The sequence below is a fragment of the Pan troglodytes genome, chromosome 3, assembly GCF_028858775.2.
Source record: "Pan troglodytes isolate AG18354 chromosome 3, NHGRI_mPanTro3-v2.0_pri, whole genome shotgun sequence".
Taxonomy (NCBI): domain Eukaryota; kingdom Metazoa; phylum Chordata; class Mammalia; order Primates; family Hominidae; genus Pan; species Pan troglodytes.
The window spans coordinates 153518243-153535616 of NC_072401.2; the positions used below are offsets into that span (position 1 = coordinate 153518243).

At 39.5% G+C, this 17374-nt stretch overlaps 1 protein-coding gene across 3 annotated transcripts in view; it reads right to left on the minus strand.

Moving 5' to 3' along the window:
- The window catches only part of GATB (glutamyl-tRNA amidotransferase subunit B), a 90362-nt gene extending 74035 nt beyond the window's left edge, over window positions 1-16327 (minus strand). Inside the window, exons 1-2 of one of the 3 annotated variants that reach the window (XM_024356328.3) lie at window positions 16046-16327; window positions 14013-14163 (exon numbers count right to left, since the gene is read on the minus strand). In XM_024356328.3, the coding sequence (XP_024212096.3) occupies window positions 14013-14163; window positions 16046-16314 (420 nt within the window). In that variant the 5' untranslated portion in view covers window positions 16315-16327. The remainder of the gene's footprint in view (window positions 1-14012; window positions 14164-16045) is intronic. The other 2 variants (XM_024356330.3, XM_063809100.1) reach the window with 2 other exon arrangements.
- Between the last annotated feature and the right edge of the window lie 1047 nt (window positions 16328-17374).

Genomic DNA, 17374 nt, shown 5'->3' on the forward strand with positions numbered 1-17374 from the left:
TTCCCATAGGGAGGGAGGTGAGATCATGCTGCCTCCTGAACATGAAAGTCATCATTGTCATGAGTCACTGAGTTCATGGGAGACATCTGGTTAACTAAGTTATAAGGCAGGTTTAGACCATCAGCAGAGTAAAAGCTGAAAAGGAACATTCCACATTTGTGGGTATGAGCTCACAGACACATACCTCCTTTAGGGTGACAAGGGTCACTATACAAAACACTTAATCCCTGCAACACCTCACTCTCAAAAGCATGGAGGATAACTATAGAAGTGATTTGCAGAGTGACTGGCAAGAAGCAAGTCTGAGTATACAACATAATTATAAATCTTTCAGATTACATTAAAGCAAATCATTGAAATGGAAAGAAATTTCATAGAAAATGGTCACATTTTGTCTTCTTAGTTAAATAGCTAAACATCATCTAAGTGTGAATGGACAGAGAGATAAATGTAGATCTGATTATAAATGTACGTATTTAAAGACTTTTCCCTAATGATGCTATCTTCAATTTCTGTTTCACTTCTACATTTTGAGTTAAAAACAACTTTTATAATTATGTTTAGAATTAAGAGTTTGAAAAGCATTTCAGAAAGCCTGATGCTCCCTAGACTAGTCAAGGGTTTCTAAATCTAGTAGGTTCTTCAAAACAAAAGTTATCACCAATATCTTCTATGTTCAGAGTCAGAATGCTGCAGATTTACCTAGCTTGAACGAAATCTGTCATAAGGAATCTAAAAAATAAATTAATTCCAAAGTACTTTAGAAAAGCGTTCACATCACCATTTCTTCAGGGAGGCAAGACCCCTTCTGCTGCAATGTGCATACATATGTTCCAGAAGGAATCTCTAGCAGAAAGCACAGCATTTGCATTGTTTGTTAGTTCCCAGAGGGCAGGCATCACATCATACTTATTCACATCATATTTCTTCCCCTCTTCATTCCCCTTATTCTGGCTAATAATAGTATGCACTCTTGTGAATAAAAGAAAGTTTTGTAAAATGTAGTAAACAACATTCCTGTTTTCATTCCATAGCTTCCAGGGCCAATTCTAAATACCTTTGATATGGAAAGCCCTGAATGCTTTTTTAGACAGGCTGATCCTGAGAAAAGAGGAGAATATTCTTGCATGCATGTGTGAAAAACAGCTTTTATGGTCTTTTCCCCAGTTCTGGAGACAAGAGGCATTCACAGTTGCTAGGGAGTTCTATGTTACATACAGATAAGAGCTTTCAGACAAGCAAAACAAGAGCAGAGCTCCTCATTTCTTATTAAACGAATTGTAGTGCAGCCTGACTATCAGGAGTTATCTACCGTGCCACACTGAGCATTCCTACCAGCCAGCTACGGCAGAGGCGACGGTGTCCTCTCCCCTTTCCCCTGCGTGGGAACTGACACCAGGAGAGGGCAAGCATTTCCGATGACAAAAAGTGAGTGTGTGTGTGTATGTGTAAACATGGGTTTGCACATGCATAAATTTCAAACAAACTTGATTCTTTGCTGAAATCTCACCATTACTGGAAATATTACTTGGCCAATTATGAAATAGACTTGTAAAGCCCATGACATTTTACCAAACAAATATATTTTCTTTCTTATTTTTCTTCCCATTTCACAACCATATACAAAGTATTACAAGTAGAAAAATTGGAATGGTGTTGTTAAATAGGAAATAACTAACTTTAAGCAAACAACCTAAGATCGTGTCTATAGATCTATAGGTGAATAATTACTTAATAAATTAAGGAAGACTCTGCACCACAGTAAAGAGATTTTACTAGGTCAAAATAATGAGTGAAGCTGAATCCCTACTAATAAAAACAAAGAATGCTGTCCTTAGCGTAGCTGTAATCCTGCCTATAAGCAGTGAAATGGGCTGGCTGACCTTTTCATCCTCAAGATTTATGATGGGCTTCCATAAAATCCTAAAACTGAGGGAAAATAAGAAAATAAAAAGATCCTAAAAAACATTCAGAATAAGGGTTACTAATCAGAACGGGGAGGGGGTTGGTCAAGACAGCAGGTGTGCTCCAGACATGCTGGGGAACAGGGAGATAGACGCAGGAGGCAGAAATGAAGTATTCTATTTATACACACATACATTTATATATACATATAAATTTACAAATACACAGATGTGTACATGCCCAGAGCCAAGCTCAAAGCAAGCAAGAAAATCCCCTGGGGCCGCAGAAGTAACGGTAGTTTAAAGCCATGTGACACCAGGGGTAACCACAAGAGACAGGACAACACATTTTCTACTCACTTTCTAACTGTGATAAGGACAGCAACTGCCTGGTAGGGTTGTTATGAGGTTAGAATAAGTGAATACATATAAAGCACCTAGAACAGTGCCTGCCACATGGTAAGCACTTGGTACATGGTAGTTGATTTTACTACCATTATTATTGTTAACTGGGCTGATGAGACATCAGATGTCAATGCTTTAAAGCACCTTGGGGGCAGAAGTCAAGGCCATGAGCCCATGTGATAGGGAGCTGGGATGGCTTCCTGCATAAAGCGTTGAGCCAAAAAATTCTAGTCCAGTTAGAAAATCTTTTGCCACCAACTGGAGGGGTTGCTGTGGAGGAGGCCAGCTACTTCAGGCCATAGGTGAAAAAGAGTCTTGAGAAATCTGAGCCTTTGACCCTGTGCCTGGCTTGGATGTGTGCAGCTTGACGCTGGCACTATCTAAGCTGTGTGGCAGTTAGGGGGCCAAGAAATTAACATACAAACCAGTTCATTCAATAAAACCCAATGGGCCCTGGCAGAGGCCACCAGGAATTCATTCCATAGGATACCTCCATAGTCCAGGGTACAGTACTTAAGTTAAAAATCACACTGAGCAGAATAAATAAAAACAAATTCACATCTGGACACATCCTGGCTAAAGCTATCAGAGTGACACAACAGATTACTGACAAGGGATGCAGACTTCTCATCAGCAATTACAGATGCCTAAGGACAATGGAAAAATGTCTTCAAGTGCCAACGGGAAATAAATGTCAAGTTGGAATTCTATACTACTATTCCAGAGTGAGGGGGAAACAGAAACAGCTGGAGGCACATACAGACTAAGAGAGTTCATCACCCACAGACCTGGAAAGCAAGAGCCACCAACACAGGAAGAAAACGGTGCCCAAAAGCAGAGTGAGATGTAAGAAGCAATATCTGCTACAAAATGAAAAAAATCAAGGGATGTGAAGGACCTCTTCAAGGAGAACTACAAATCACTGCTCAATGAAATAAAAGAGGACATAAACAAATGGAAGAACATTCCATGCTCATGGATAGGAAGAATCAGTATCGTGAAAATGGCCATACTGCCCAAGGTAATTTATAGATTCAATGCCATCCCCATCAAGCTACTAATGACTTTCTTCAAAGAATTGGAAAAAACTACTTTAAAGTTCATATGGAACCAAAAAAGAGCCCGCATTGCCAAGTCAATCCTAAGCCAAAAGAACAAAGCTAGAGACATCACACTACCTGACTTCAAACTACACTACAAGGCTACAGTAACCAGAACAGCATGGTACTGGTACCAAAACAGAGATATAGACCAATGGAACAGAACAGAGCCCTCAGAAATAATACCACATCTACAACTATCTGATCTTTGACAAAACTGACAAAAACAAGAAATTGGGAAAGGATTCCCTATTTAACAAATGGTGCTGGGAAAACTGGCTAGCCATATGTAGAAAGCTGAAACTGGATCCCTTCTTTACACCTTATACAAAAATTAATTAAAGATGGATTAAAGACTTAAATGTTAGACCTAAAACCATAAAAACCCTAGAAGAAAACCTAGGCAATACCATTCAGGACATAGGCATGGGCAAGGACTTCATGTCTAAAACACCAAAAGCAATGGCAACAAAAGCCAAAATTGACAAATGGGATCTAATTAAACTCAAGAGCTTCTGTACAGCAAAAGAAACTACCATCGGAGTGAACAGGCAACCTACAGAATGGGAGAAAATTTTTGCAATCTACCCATCTGACAAAGGGCTAATATCCAGAATCTACAAAGAACTCAAACAAATTTACAAGAAAAAAACAACCCCATCAAAAGGTGGGCGAAGGATATGAATAGACACTTCTCAAAAGAAGACATTTATGCAGCCAAAAGACACATGAAAAAATGCTCATCATCACTGGCCATCAGAGAAATGCAAATCAAAACCACAATGAGATACCATCTCACACCAGTTAGAATGGCGATCATTAAAAAGTCAGGAAACAACAGGTGCTGGAGAGGATGTGGAGAAATAGGAACACTTTTACACTGTTGGTGGGACTGTAAACTAGTTCAACCATTGTGGAAGACAAGTGTGGCGATTCCTCAGGGATCTAGAACTAGAAATACCATTTGACCCAGCAATCCCATTACTGGGTATATACCCAAAGGATTATAAATCATGCTGCTATAAAGACACATGCACACGTATGTTTATTGCGGCACTATTCACAATAGTAAAGACTTGGAACCAACCCAAATGCCCAACAATGATAGACTGGATTAAGAAAACGTGGCACATATACACCATGGAATACTATGCAGCCATAAAAAATGATAAGTTCATGTCCTTTGTAGGGACATGGATGAAGCTGGAAACCATCATTCTCAGCAAACTATTGCAAGGACAGAAAACCACACACCACATGTTCTCACTCATAGGTGAGAACTGAACAATGAGAACACTTGGACACAGGAAGGGGAACATCACACACCAGGGCCTGTTGTGGGGTGGGGGTTGGGGAAGGATAGCATTAGGAGATGTACCTAATGTAAATACACCAACATGGCACATGTATACATATGTAACAAACCTGCACGTTGTGCACACGTACCCTAGAACTTAAAGTATAATAATTATATATATATAATAAAACAAAAAGAAAAAAGAAAAAAATCAGAGAGGTGTTTCCTCAACCTTTGACAACCAAACCTCAAAACTTCCTCACACCTGGGGGCAGAGGAACACATCTTCCCCTCGGGTTACAGTAGGAGAGGGCTCTTTCTCCACAGCTCTGGAAACATTGTCTGCTTTCTTAGGAACCTTATTCTATCAACAATTCCCTCCCCCTTATATCTTTATTCCTTTAAACCTCAGTTTTTTGTGTTTTGTTTTTTTTTGAGACAGAGTCTGGCTCTCACGCCAGGCTGGAGTGCAGTGGTGCTATCTCGGCTCACTGCAAGCTCTGCCTCCCGGGTTCACGCCATTCTCCTGCCTCAGCCTCCCGAGTAGCTGGGACTACAGGCGCCCGCCACCACACCCAGCTAATTTTTTGTACTTTTAGTAGAGACGGGGTTTCACCGTGTTAGCCAGGATGGTCTCAATCTCCTGACCTCGTGATCCGCCCACCTCGGTCTCCCAAAGTGCTGGGATTACAGGCGTGAGACACCACGCCCAGCCCCTAACTTAAGTTTTTTAAACAAAATATCACAGACATGTATTTTTAAATAACTGATCATGAAAAGCATCAGTCCCCGCCCCACCCCTTCCTAGGTCCCGTCCTGTTCCTGGCAGCAACCACCTTCAGATCTTTGAGCTGTCTCGTCTGGTATTTATCTTCCTATTTTTAAATAATATGCTGTGCCAGGGAACCTTTGGAAAATCCATCACCTGTTGGCCAAGGCTCCTGGCCATTTGCTATGTGACAATCCTTCCTTAATCTGGAAAAAAGACAGATTTGATAAACTGTCACAATGATACAGTGTACTTGTTTTAAGAACGTGGACTCCTAAGACTTGGCCCATTCCATTTCTGAGAGATAACTGAGATAAGTTACAAGATAAGAGAATAACAATATGAGACATTTTGCAATATTTTTATATCTTACTTTATCAAAGAATTACCCAAGCTTGCTGCTACATTATATTTTTTTCTTTTCTTTTCTTTTCTTTTTTAAAACAGGGTCTCACTCTGTCACTCAGACTGGAGTGCCGTGGTACACCTCCCAAGCTCAAGTGATCCTCCCACCTCAACCCCACAAGTAGCGGACTACAGGCATACACCACCATGCCCGACTTATTTTTGTATTTTTTTTTTTTTGTAGAGACAGGGTTTCACCATGTTGCCCAGGCTGGTCTCCAACTCCTGGGCTCAAGCCATCCAACCACCTCAGCCTTCCAAAGTGCTGGGATTACAGGCACGAGCCACTGTGCCTAGCTGCTAAATTATATTTCTATCCAAAAATAAAATATACCCACTCCCTAAAAGCCCTGCCATGAGAAGTTGGGTAACATAACAGTCCATAAAGTCAGTTAGAAAAAAGGATGGTAGGTCATGTCTCCCCCAGGGAAGCAGACAGAGCCATTACATGCATGAGCTTGAGTATGGATGGATCTAGAATGTGGATGAGTCTATTTCTCCTAAAATCAGGGTAAGGGTAAGAGTTGTGAGAACAGGGGTGTGGTAGGGGACTCATTATTGGGACTTTGAGAACAAAAAAACAAAACAAAATGAAAAGCACTTCACCAGCAGAAGGCTGAGAAACCAGTACAGGTAATATTTGATTATTACCTAACGTTATCTTGTATATAAAATAAAAATAAATCTTGTTTTTAAAAATGCTTTTGACTACTAGTCTGTTTCTTGGGAGCTCCAAATCATTTACCCATCACCTAATTAAAAAACAAAACAAAACACAAATACAATCCCACATCCCACCTTACCGCCAAAGAAAAACACAACAAAATAAAACCCATCTACTAGCTTAAGGCCTGAAAAGGAGAAAGAGGCCTCCAATCAGTGGCCAAAAATGTTCCTACAGCCTAGACTTAGGTTACTTTTTTCTTGCTTTACCAATTTAGAACATAACTTCCAATTATGGTAGGTAAGAATTTAGTTCTTTTCCCAATATCCAAGTTATATCACAGTTTTTATTAAATCAGTAGCTGGTACTTCTATTATTATTTACATGTTTCTCTCCTAAGCTAATAAAACACTATGATTACATTTCCTTTCTTGAACATTTTGTTTTTCCTAGACTTGCTAAGCCCTTCATTGTTTTCACGTGCTTCATTTTTTATGTACCTATTGCTCATTCCTCTAAAGGCTAGATTATATGGAAATCTTTTTTCCACACAAATCAGATACCTGCTAATTCCCTACTCTCATTTTTTCCTAGAATTCTTTATTCTGGAGCCACCTTCCTCCTCTTCCAACGGTCTCATGGTAGAGCTGGCAACCTGAAACTTCTCTATTATTCCAGCAGGTTCCTGGGGTAATGAAAGGCAAACTTTTTGAGAGTCTGTCTGAAAATACCATTCTTCTACTGTCACATCTGATTGACACTGTTGGGTACCGAATTCTAGGTTAGAATTATAATTTTTTTTCCCCTAAGAATGTTTAAGGCATGGTTCCATTCTCTTACAGGTATAAATGCTGCTGTTGAAAAGTCTGATGTCTGACTCCCAATCCTTTGTATGTGGACCTGATTATTTTTTTCTTCTCTGTAAGCTTTAGGACCTTAACTTTATTCCCAGTGTTATTAAGTTTCTTGACATGCCTTCATGTTAGACTATTTTTATTCCTCAGGCTGGGTAGTTGGCAGGCCCTTTCCATTTAGAGATATATGTCCTTCAATTCTGGGAAATTAATCCACGTGTTTTGTTTGAGAGTTTCCTTGAGTCTGTTTTCTATTTTTTCACGAGTCTCTTATTAATCAGATGCTGAACTTCCTGGACTGATTCTCTAATTTGCTTATTTTTTTCTTCTATTGTCCAATGCACTGCACATTGGTTTTGATCTCTGGAAGATTTTCTTGACATTATTTTCTAACTTTCCCAGGGGAAGGAGAGGCACCATAATTTTAATTTCTAAGAGCTCGTTTTTATCCTGTTTGTTCATTTTTTAAAAGCAGTATTGTGTTCTTGTTTCAAAGAGGCAGCTACCTTCCCTTATCTCTCTGAGGACATTTATAAAAGCTATTAATTTTTTAAGTATTCTTTTACCCTGTGCATTATCTATAGCCTCCTATTTCCTTTAGTTTTCTTTTTTATTTTGAGCTTTGTCTATCATGTTGGAGAATCTCCTCAAGTGCCTGGTGATTTTTGGCTCTCAATCTATATTTTAAAGTAAGATACTAAAATGCCAATTAAAAGTCCTATGTAAATGCCCAGGGCTTATTCATCAGTGGCCTTCACTGTAAAGCAATCAGGTGGCCAGACAGATTTTTTTAAATTGAGAGACCTCCCACCATGTCAATATCTCATGTTCTTCCCACTAGGGTCACACAATCTTCAAAGAAGCTCCTGCAGATTCTTGCTTGGGGGAGGAGGGGAAGAGAAAAGATGGACATACCAGGCCACCTAAGTTCCCGCACTGGGGCAGGGAAAAGAACTGGGTAGGTCCTGGAGTTCACTACAGATGCTGTCTGATACCGCCTTTCGCTCTGACTGGTGGCCTCAGGGGAAGTGTGTCATGAGCTGAATTTCTCCAAAGACTATACATTCCTATGCGGGTAGGGCAGCTGCCCAGGGTCAAGTAGAGAAGCTCAGATCTCACTGCACTGTACTCAGACTCTGACTCAACCCCTTTGTTTTCACCTCAGCCAGCCTTCCACAATACTTGACGCCCCCACATCCTGAGCGTTTTTAAGGTTGTGTAGGACACATCATCTCAGTTCTCGCTAGTGTCCCTTCCTGCAGGCACTTAGGTCACAGTGCATCCTCTGCAAAGTGAGGCCCTCCTCCACCTACCATCTCTCTCTCACACACTCTTGTCTCCTCTCCCATTCTTTTGTAGGCTTATCACATTTGCATTCTTTCACTATGATTTCAGTGGGGTTTCTCTGGGTTACAGAGAGGATGGATTAAAATGCATGTGTTCAGTTGGTCATATTAATCAAAAGCCTCTCCTGTCTTTACCCCTTCTTCATTGGCTCCTTCTCATCAGCATTTATAAAAAATTTTGTTTTATTGCAGTAAGAACACTTAACATGAGATCTATCCTCTTAAACACATTTTAAGTGTACATTATCATAGACTACATAACTCATCAGCATTTAAACATTCCCAAGTCTCTCCAATATTAAGAAAGACATGACCAATAAATGTTTTCTCTTGATTCTATGTCTCCTTTCACTTGCTGCATTCTGTTGTCCTTATAGTAAAACTTTTTGAAACAGTTGCCCACACTCACTTCTTCCTCCATGCCATGACATTTCTCAATCCACTGCCACCTACCTTCTGTTTCCATCACCCCACTCAAACTGTTCTTGCAAAGGATACCCTTCTTAATAAATCCAATGGGCACTTCCTAGTCCTCACTTTACTTGACCTCTCAGTAGCATCCAATGTTCTTGTACTCCCTCCTTCTCAAAACACTCACTTCCTTGGAGTTTCTGGCCCTGCACTCTCCTTACGTCTTCTTACCTCTTTGCAAATGGGATCCACACCCTTTATCAGGGCTTATATGGTACAGGCTATGCTTTCTGCTCTGGCCTCACCTCTTGCAATGCCCATATTCAAGTTCTATGCTACAACACATGGAAAACGTTTCAGTTTCTAGAGCAAGCCACATTGTTTTTCTTCTGGTCTTTGTACATCCTATTCACTTTCTACTTGGCCAATTTCATCAATTCCTTATATCTGTGTTGAATACTCTTCCTATGTGTTCCTCAAGCACCTTGTATTTCCACGACTAACATGTTTATTAAAAGGTAGTGCAACTGCCTGCTTGCTTGTTCATGCTCCATGTGGGCAACACCCATATCTATCGTCTACCAAGTTCAAAACTGCGTCACTAGAGCTACACAAGGGCTAGCATAACGTGGGCATCCAATATATGCCAGCTGAGTGAATGAAGACAGAACCGACAGAGAAGAAGAATGAAATGTCTACAGAAAGACTATACATTATAACAATTGTTTTAAGTGACAATCCTAATTTTTTACTAAATCAAGAGCCAATACCATGTTGAACCAAAGAAACACTCCAAATAACTACAGATGGAAAAAAAAAAAGCTCATAAGCCTTCTTTTTCACAATAAAAGTAATGATTTCTAATTCAGAAATAATTTTATCCATATACTAGTTTTTACTGGTTTTCATTATTTACTTAATTCTCTATACATCTCTGAGGTGATGAGATACCCAGGTTAGTTTTTGTTGGCAGATCACTTAACTGGTGAAATCAAGGTTAAGTGACCAATTGTTATGTGTAGCATTTACTTTTGCTCTCACTGGCAACGTAACTGTGCACAATAACTCAGGAGAGCCTTTGTAAAGATAAAAGCCACCAATCATTATGGGTATGCTAGCAGGTAAGATTTACCTTACCTATTATTAACAGCTTTTTAATTAATTACCTGTTATTACTTGTTAATTATCTGTTAATTAATAAGAGCACTTACTACATGTAATTACTGTTTTAAGTGTTTTAAAGGTACTGATTCATTTAATTCTCACACAAATCCAATGAGTCAATTATCCCCATTTTATAAGAAACTGATGCAAAGAAGATTAAGTAATCTACATGAAAATTCTATTCATCTCACTAGAATTTTTATCTTTAGCATTTTCTTATGTCACTAAAAGTCTATTATAAACATTATCAGTGGCTTCATAATGTTGTACTGTACTGATGTATTATAATTTACTCAATGATTCCTCCATCACTGAGAAACTGTGGTTACTTCCAATTTTCTACCTTTAAAAATAGATCTGCTATAGACATCTCTGCATATAAGTCTTTGCCCACATGTTTATTTTCCAAGGACAGATTCCTAAAAGAATTACTAGGTCAATAAATATGTTGGGCGAATAAAGTAGTCAAATTGCCATTTTGCCTAATTAGCTGTTTTTTCTTGCTTTTATGCCTACAGAGTTTCTCCCCAACCCAAGGACAAACAAATATTCTCCTAGATATTTCTGGATTTAATTTGACATTTAACTTATATTATATATATATGAACTTTGTTTTGATGTGTGAAATGAGCAATACTTTTTCTCCAAATAGCTAACCAATTCCAAAACCATCAGTTAAATAACTTATCCTTTTCCCACTGATTTTTGCTTCTTCTTACATATATTTTCCCTTGTTGGTTTATTCTTTCGTCAGGAGGCAGCGAAACTTTGGGGAGAAAAGATAACAGGCTTAACACTGTAACTGCTGAATTTAAGATGTTTATGAATCATTCAGATGGAAATGTATAGTAGGACACAATAGATATAGGTTTCTTGCCTAAAAGAGAGAGGGGAGCTTTATTTGAGGGTAAAAAGATTACTCAGGGGAACACAGGTAACAGAAGAATTGAGAGCCAAAGAATAGGGCATGGGAAACCAACATTTCAGGGCTGAGTGGCAGAACACAGCCATGTGAGAAGGCACAATCAGCCAGGTAGAGGGCGGGGAAGAAGCAGGAGAGAAGGGAGCAATATAAGCCCTGCGCAGAAAGAGTTTCAAGTATCATCATGAATCACACTTACACTTTGGTTTACTTGACCAAAACAATAACATAATGTTCTACTAAAATCCTCGGAAGCACAAACATATTCTCAAATTATTGGTTTCTTATGAATGGAGTTATAAGCAGAGTCTGGCTATCAGAGCATGTTTATACATCTCCATAGGGCTTAGGGGAAGGACAACTGTCTAAAGGTTTTAGTGTATTTTAAATCTATTTAGAGGTAAATCAAAAGATTTTGAAATGTTTTGAATGGCAATGCTTAATTCTGGGAGTTTGGGTATAATGTTGCTCACGTACAAAATGAGGTCCCTTAAAGGCAGAAACATTTCTGAAGAAGAGGTAGATCTCCTCTGTCTACAGAATAACCCATTTAGGCTACTTAAACCATAAGCGTTGTAGGCTCTGAAGAGGAAAACAAATCCTAGCTCATACAAAACTGTATTTCCAGACTTTGTCTGCCATTTAATTAATGTAAGCCAAGCTCTCAACACTCAAATGTCCCAAACACCTTCACTGTGTTATTGATATGCTTATCAGTGAACAAGCACCTTCTTTTTTGGTGCATGACAAGTTTTACAAAGCAATTAAAATGTTGGCATTTTAATTATTTTGAATTTTTCTAATTTGGTCTAATTTTTGACCAAATTTAGGTACAGCTGGAGAGTCTATATACAGAAAATATGCTTATCTGCAAATGGACCTGTTTCTAAAGTGAACTGTAATAAGTATGGCCTGATAGCCATCACATTCACAGCTGGAAAAACCTAGGATGAACTCAGAGCTTATGCCTAATCTCTTGATAATTAACTACAACATGGGAAAAAAATGTTTTGAATCTGGAAGGGAAAATGTAGAGGTGTTATGACAACTTGCCTTCCATTTTACAATAAATATTATTGTATCTCTACTATATCTGAATCTCTGCCCAAAAAAGATGTCATATATTTATAACCAAAATATTCACTCTTCTCAAATAAACAAAAAATCTTTCCATAGATAGATCTCTAAGTCAGAGAGAGAGAAAGAGGGCACACCTCCACATCTATCTTCTCCCAGAGGGACCCAGCAGCAAATCAAAGGTGATCCTTGATATGGTCTGCAGGGAAAGGAGTCCTCCATGACAGAAAATGCGAGTAAGAGAAAAGTTCCAAGACAAAGATGCTGCCCCAATACAACCAAAGCTGAGTGAGGCAGGCATACTGGAGGCACTGCCCAGAATCTTCCACTTTGGTCAGTGACTGAGAAAAGTATACCTCTGCAAGCCTGCCAGTGCTCAGTTCAACCAGCTTCCAGATTTTTTTTTTTTTTTTTGAGATGGAGTCTCGCTCTGTCGCCCAGGCTGGAGTGCAGTGGCACGATCTCAGCTCACTGCAAGCTCTGCCTCCCAGGTTCACGCCATTCTCCTGCCTCAGCCTCCCCAGTAACTGGGACTACAGGAGCCCACCACCATGCCCGGCTAATTTTTTGCAGTTTACTATTAGTAGAGATGGGGTTTCACCGTGTTAGCCAGGATGGTCTCGATCTCCTGACCTTGTGATTCGCCCACCTTGGCCTCCCAAAGTGCTGGGATTACAGGCGTGAGCCACTGCGCCCGGCCTCAACCAGCTTCCACTCTTATTTAAATGTTTGAGAGCATGGAATTCACCCATGACAATGTCTGCCTCTCCCCACCTTTGTCACCACCATGGATACACATTTCCTCCAAAGATGGCAGGAAACCCCAAACACAGTTGATATTATAGGTCCTGGACAGACCATATGCTATTTATTAGCTAAAACATTTACTTGTTCCCTTCATACTTTTCTTAAAAATTCAACCAATTATATAAAAATATATGCCAAAAGTCTTGCTGATGAGTATACTGGGCCCAGTCATTCCATAGGATCAAGTAAAAATGAGTGGTTAAGTGAGTACAATAGTTAACTCACTGCATATTATGGCTGTTTTCTACATTATTGAGTGTTTCTTAATTTGCAATAACCACAATCATTACTGGCCTTACACCGTAAAATCATGTGATATACACTGCTTGCTTTGAGTTGACTCCTCCTCCTCCTTCATTTATCTGCCTAAATTTTATTGGGCTTCTCAAATAGCTCAGGCCACCACCTCTTCAGTAACCCTTCCTTAACCTAAATACCCCTATTTCAATTTCTCACAACAGTCCTTTCTTTTACTGAATTAGCTGTCCCTCCTCTGGGTTTCGAAACCATCCTCTGCATATTACCTTCAAAGAAGGAATCACACTGTTCTCTGTTTGTTTATAAGACACATCTCCCCTACTAGTTTTTGAACTCCTTAAAGGCAAGGATCATCTTTATGACCCAGCTCAAAACCCAATGTCTGGTATTAGTAGACATGCTAAAATGTTTGTGAAGTGATGAATACATGTATGAATATATTCAGACTTAGAAACAGCATCACAGAGATGGGTCTTCAGAAAACATTTAATATATCCCGCTTCACCCAAAACTCCCTAAATAAGTATTTCCAAAGAGTTGTGTTATTATTAAAACAAGAAAATAATTTTCCATGTTCAATATAAAATAAACATTTTTCTAATGAAAATAGGATTAAATAAGAATCTTACCGGCAAAGTTCCAGGTAGAGATGCATCAAAAAAAGAAACCAAAGAATTTGGAGGTGCTGAAAAGCGAACTTGAGATCCAGAGAAGAGTTTAGAGTTGGAGGAAATCTGGGCATGAATTTCCAAACCTACCACAGCAGCCCATTTGTGTTCACTAAGAAGAAAGAGATAATGGTTAAGATGTATATTTGTCACCATGAATGAATTTCTATAAGTCTAAACCACAAATGTTAATTTCCTATATGTGTTTTAAACTTACTACAATGTTATATCCTCACATTAAAAATGTGTCATATTTTATCAGTGACTAAATAAAAAACAATTCAGAATAAGCGCCTACACTGAGATTGGCAAACTAAAATTCATTTACAACATGGCATCAGGAGGCTGATGATATAAACATGAAGGCAATAGAGAAAGGAACAATTTGGCGTCTTAAAACAATTTAGAAATGGGTATCAGGTGACAACTGCTTGGCTGACTTCAGTGAAAAGCGGCATTTAACAAATTAACTGTAACTTATCAAGTAATCACTCAGTAAATGATGAAAGCTGATCTTTCCCACATTATCTAGAATTAACATAAATGGCAACATTCTACTACTAGAGAAATAATGATAAATAGTTCCACGTCTCTTATTTAAAAAGGAAATTCTCAACCATGTTTTGGTTTGCATGTATAATAACCAGAGAGACACAGATATAATAAATCACCACTAAATGATACTCTTGAAAAAATTTTGCAAAACTCCACCACACTAAACCATCTGATGCGGCATATTTTTGGTCCCCCAAATCACTTTCAATTCCTGAGACCTAATTTCAGGTTACTTTTTTAATGCTTATTTGCTATCATATCTAAGAAGCTGTTAAATGCTATAATAATCTCTCCTATCTGGTCAGTCCTACTCTGTTGGGTCTGTACATAGGCCTCTCCAGGTCCTTATAAATGCGCTTATTCCCTATGAAATCCATGTATGTTCCTATCCTGCTCTTCTCCCAAATAATTTTGTGTATATACATATATATATATATATACATATTTTACATCGTTTTGTTTTGTTTCAATCATTTCAACATATACAGTTCTATATCTGAAGTACTGCAAGAATAAGTCCTTCTTTTTAAAGTTTGGAAACACAGCCCATAAGGGAGGGGAATTAAAGTAAGAACTCATTAGAAATTCTGCATGCAGTAAAGCACCATTCAAAGTATTTTTGCATTTCCATTACATGAGAGAAAAAATGTACTTTCCATTCACAAGGAAGCAATCTAATTCACGAAAAGAATACAAAACTGAATACTTCTTTCTGGACAATTTCCCTCTGTTCCTCCAACTGAAAGTAAAAATAATGCCAACTAGTCTCAAAGAATAAACAAAATATTAGAAACTTGCCATATGTTTCTGTATTTAAAGAGAAACTATTTAATTCTTACATAATGAAGCATAAACAGCTGTTCAGGGGATATCTGGCCAAATAAGCAAAACTCTCCATATAACCAGGGGGAGTATCTCTTCTTTTGGCTGCGTCCTCCTAGGTCTAGTCACACATATTCAACATAAAACGCCTGCACAGATAGCTAGTGTTTTCTGACTAATGACAATAACCCACCACTACCAAGAGCTTGTAGGTAAAGGCTCCCTTTCTACCTTTAGAACGCTGCCAGCCCATACTAGCGCTAAATAAAATCAGCTAAATATGATCCCGCTTCTCGTGTCACCGTCCCCACTGCTAGTGCTATTAGTAAGATGACCGAATCCACTCTTCTGTCTGTGCACCCTTCAAGAAAATATTTGCTATTTTATACTCGCGAATTCCCCAACTACATCTATTTGAAAACAGTGGTTTATATATGGGGGCGGAGCTGATAGAAAGTCTGTTTGTGCTTTTATTTAGGTTTCGGGGCTCCAGGTTATAACTCAACGCCCTCCCGTCAGCCAAAACGTCTAGAAGCTGGGCCGTAATTGCTATTATTTCCCCAGTCCTGCAGTTCCACCTCACAGTTAGGTGGGCAGAAATGTATGAAACAGAATACCCTTTCCTCGTCTTCTGGGCCGTGTGGAGGGGCTGCTGAGCCACTGAGCTCTCTCCTCTAATCCGGTTGGATGTGGACCCAGTCGGAGCCCCTCTTCGGTGGCAAGAACCACCGTCAACCCGGGCGAAAGCCCAACGTCTTCCACGGCAGCCCCAGCGCAGCATGGGCGCCGCCATTGTAACTCCAGGGTCTTGGTCAGGTGACTCAGCCTCACTATGCCGCGAGGCTCCCTGGGAAGCGTAGTTCTGGAAATGCATTAAAAACGCCATAGGCTCGGACCGGAAGACTACTATTCCCGGCGAGCATTGTGATTCGAAGCCTGCCGGAACCCGGCGGAGAGGGGAGGGAAGGAAAAATAGAGGAGAGGGTGGGAGGGTTTCTGGGTGGGGAGGTGTGACTCCTCCTAGCGGGGAGTTGGAGAGGTTTGTGGCTGTGAGCGTGTGTATAAGTTAGAGTGTGAGCGCTTGGTGCTTGGTGCTAAGAAGCGTGGCCGGGATTTTATAACCCAGTTAACCTTGCAAGGGGAAGTAAATGACCTTGACAGCTCAGCAGAGACTTCCTCAGCCCCCAAACCCAATCCGTTATATTCTCTGTCTACTCTCCTGCTTCACTCAGCAATTTGTGCGTTAATGCAACAAATACTTATTTGCATGCCTACCGTAATGCCAGGCTCAGTTCTTAGGCACTGTAGTTACTGCAGAGATCAAGACAGTTATGGCCCGCATGTTCATGGAGCTTACATTCTAAAGAAGGGAGACATACAGAAGTTAACAAAAATAAGATACTTCCATATAGGTAGTAAGTGCTATGTTTAAGCAGAGGTAATTGGAGACAAACAGCCCTAGATTGAATGTTCATGTACATTTTAACCTCCTTTTTATTATTGGCCAGTATCAGAAACACACTCCTTATATGCTAGGAGCAGATACCATCGTCGCAGCGGACTTCCTTCATTTTCCTGTGTCAAAACTAATACCCCTTGTTAAAACTGCCACCGATTTCTTGTGTTTGAACAGTCTAGAGTAGTCAGTTAGCCACTCTCTATTTCATCACCCGACTTTGATTGTCCTCGTAGTGCTTTTGACTACCTGATGTTTATCTTCTATTTCCACAAATTCCTTTTCTGTCTTATTCACTACAGTACAAAGTAGGTTCCTTAAAAATATTTGTTGAATAAAGTAGTGCAGTGTGGAGAATGCATTAGACAAAGGATGGAGTGGATGCCCTTTGGAGCAGTAATTGTTTAGGGGAGAGATGATGAGTTAGGGTGGTGGCAGAGCCAAAGAGAAATGGATCTGTTTGAGATAGATATAGGAAGTAAAATTGAAG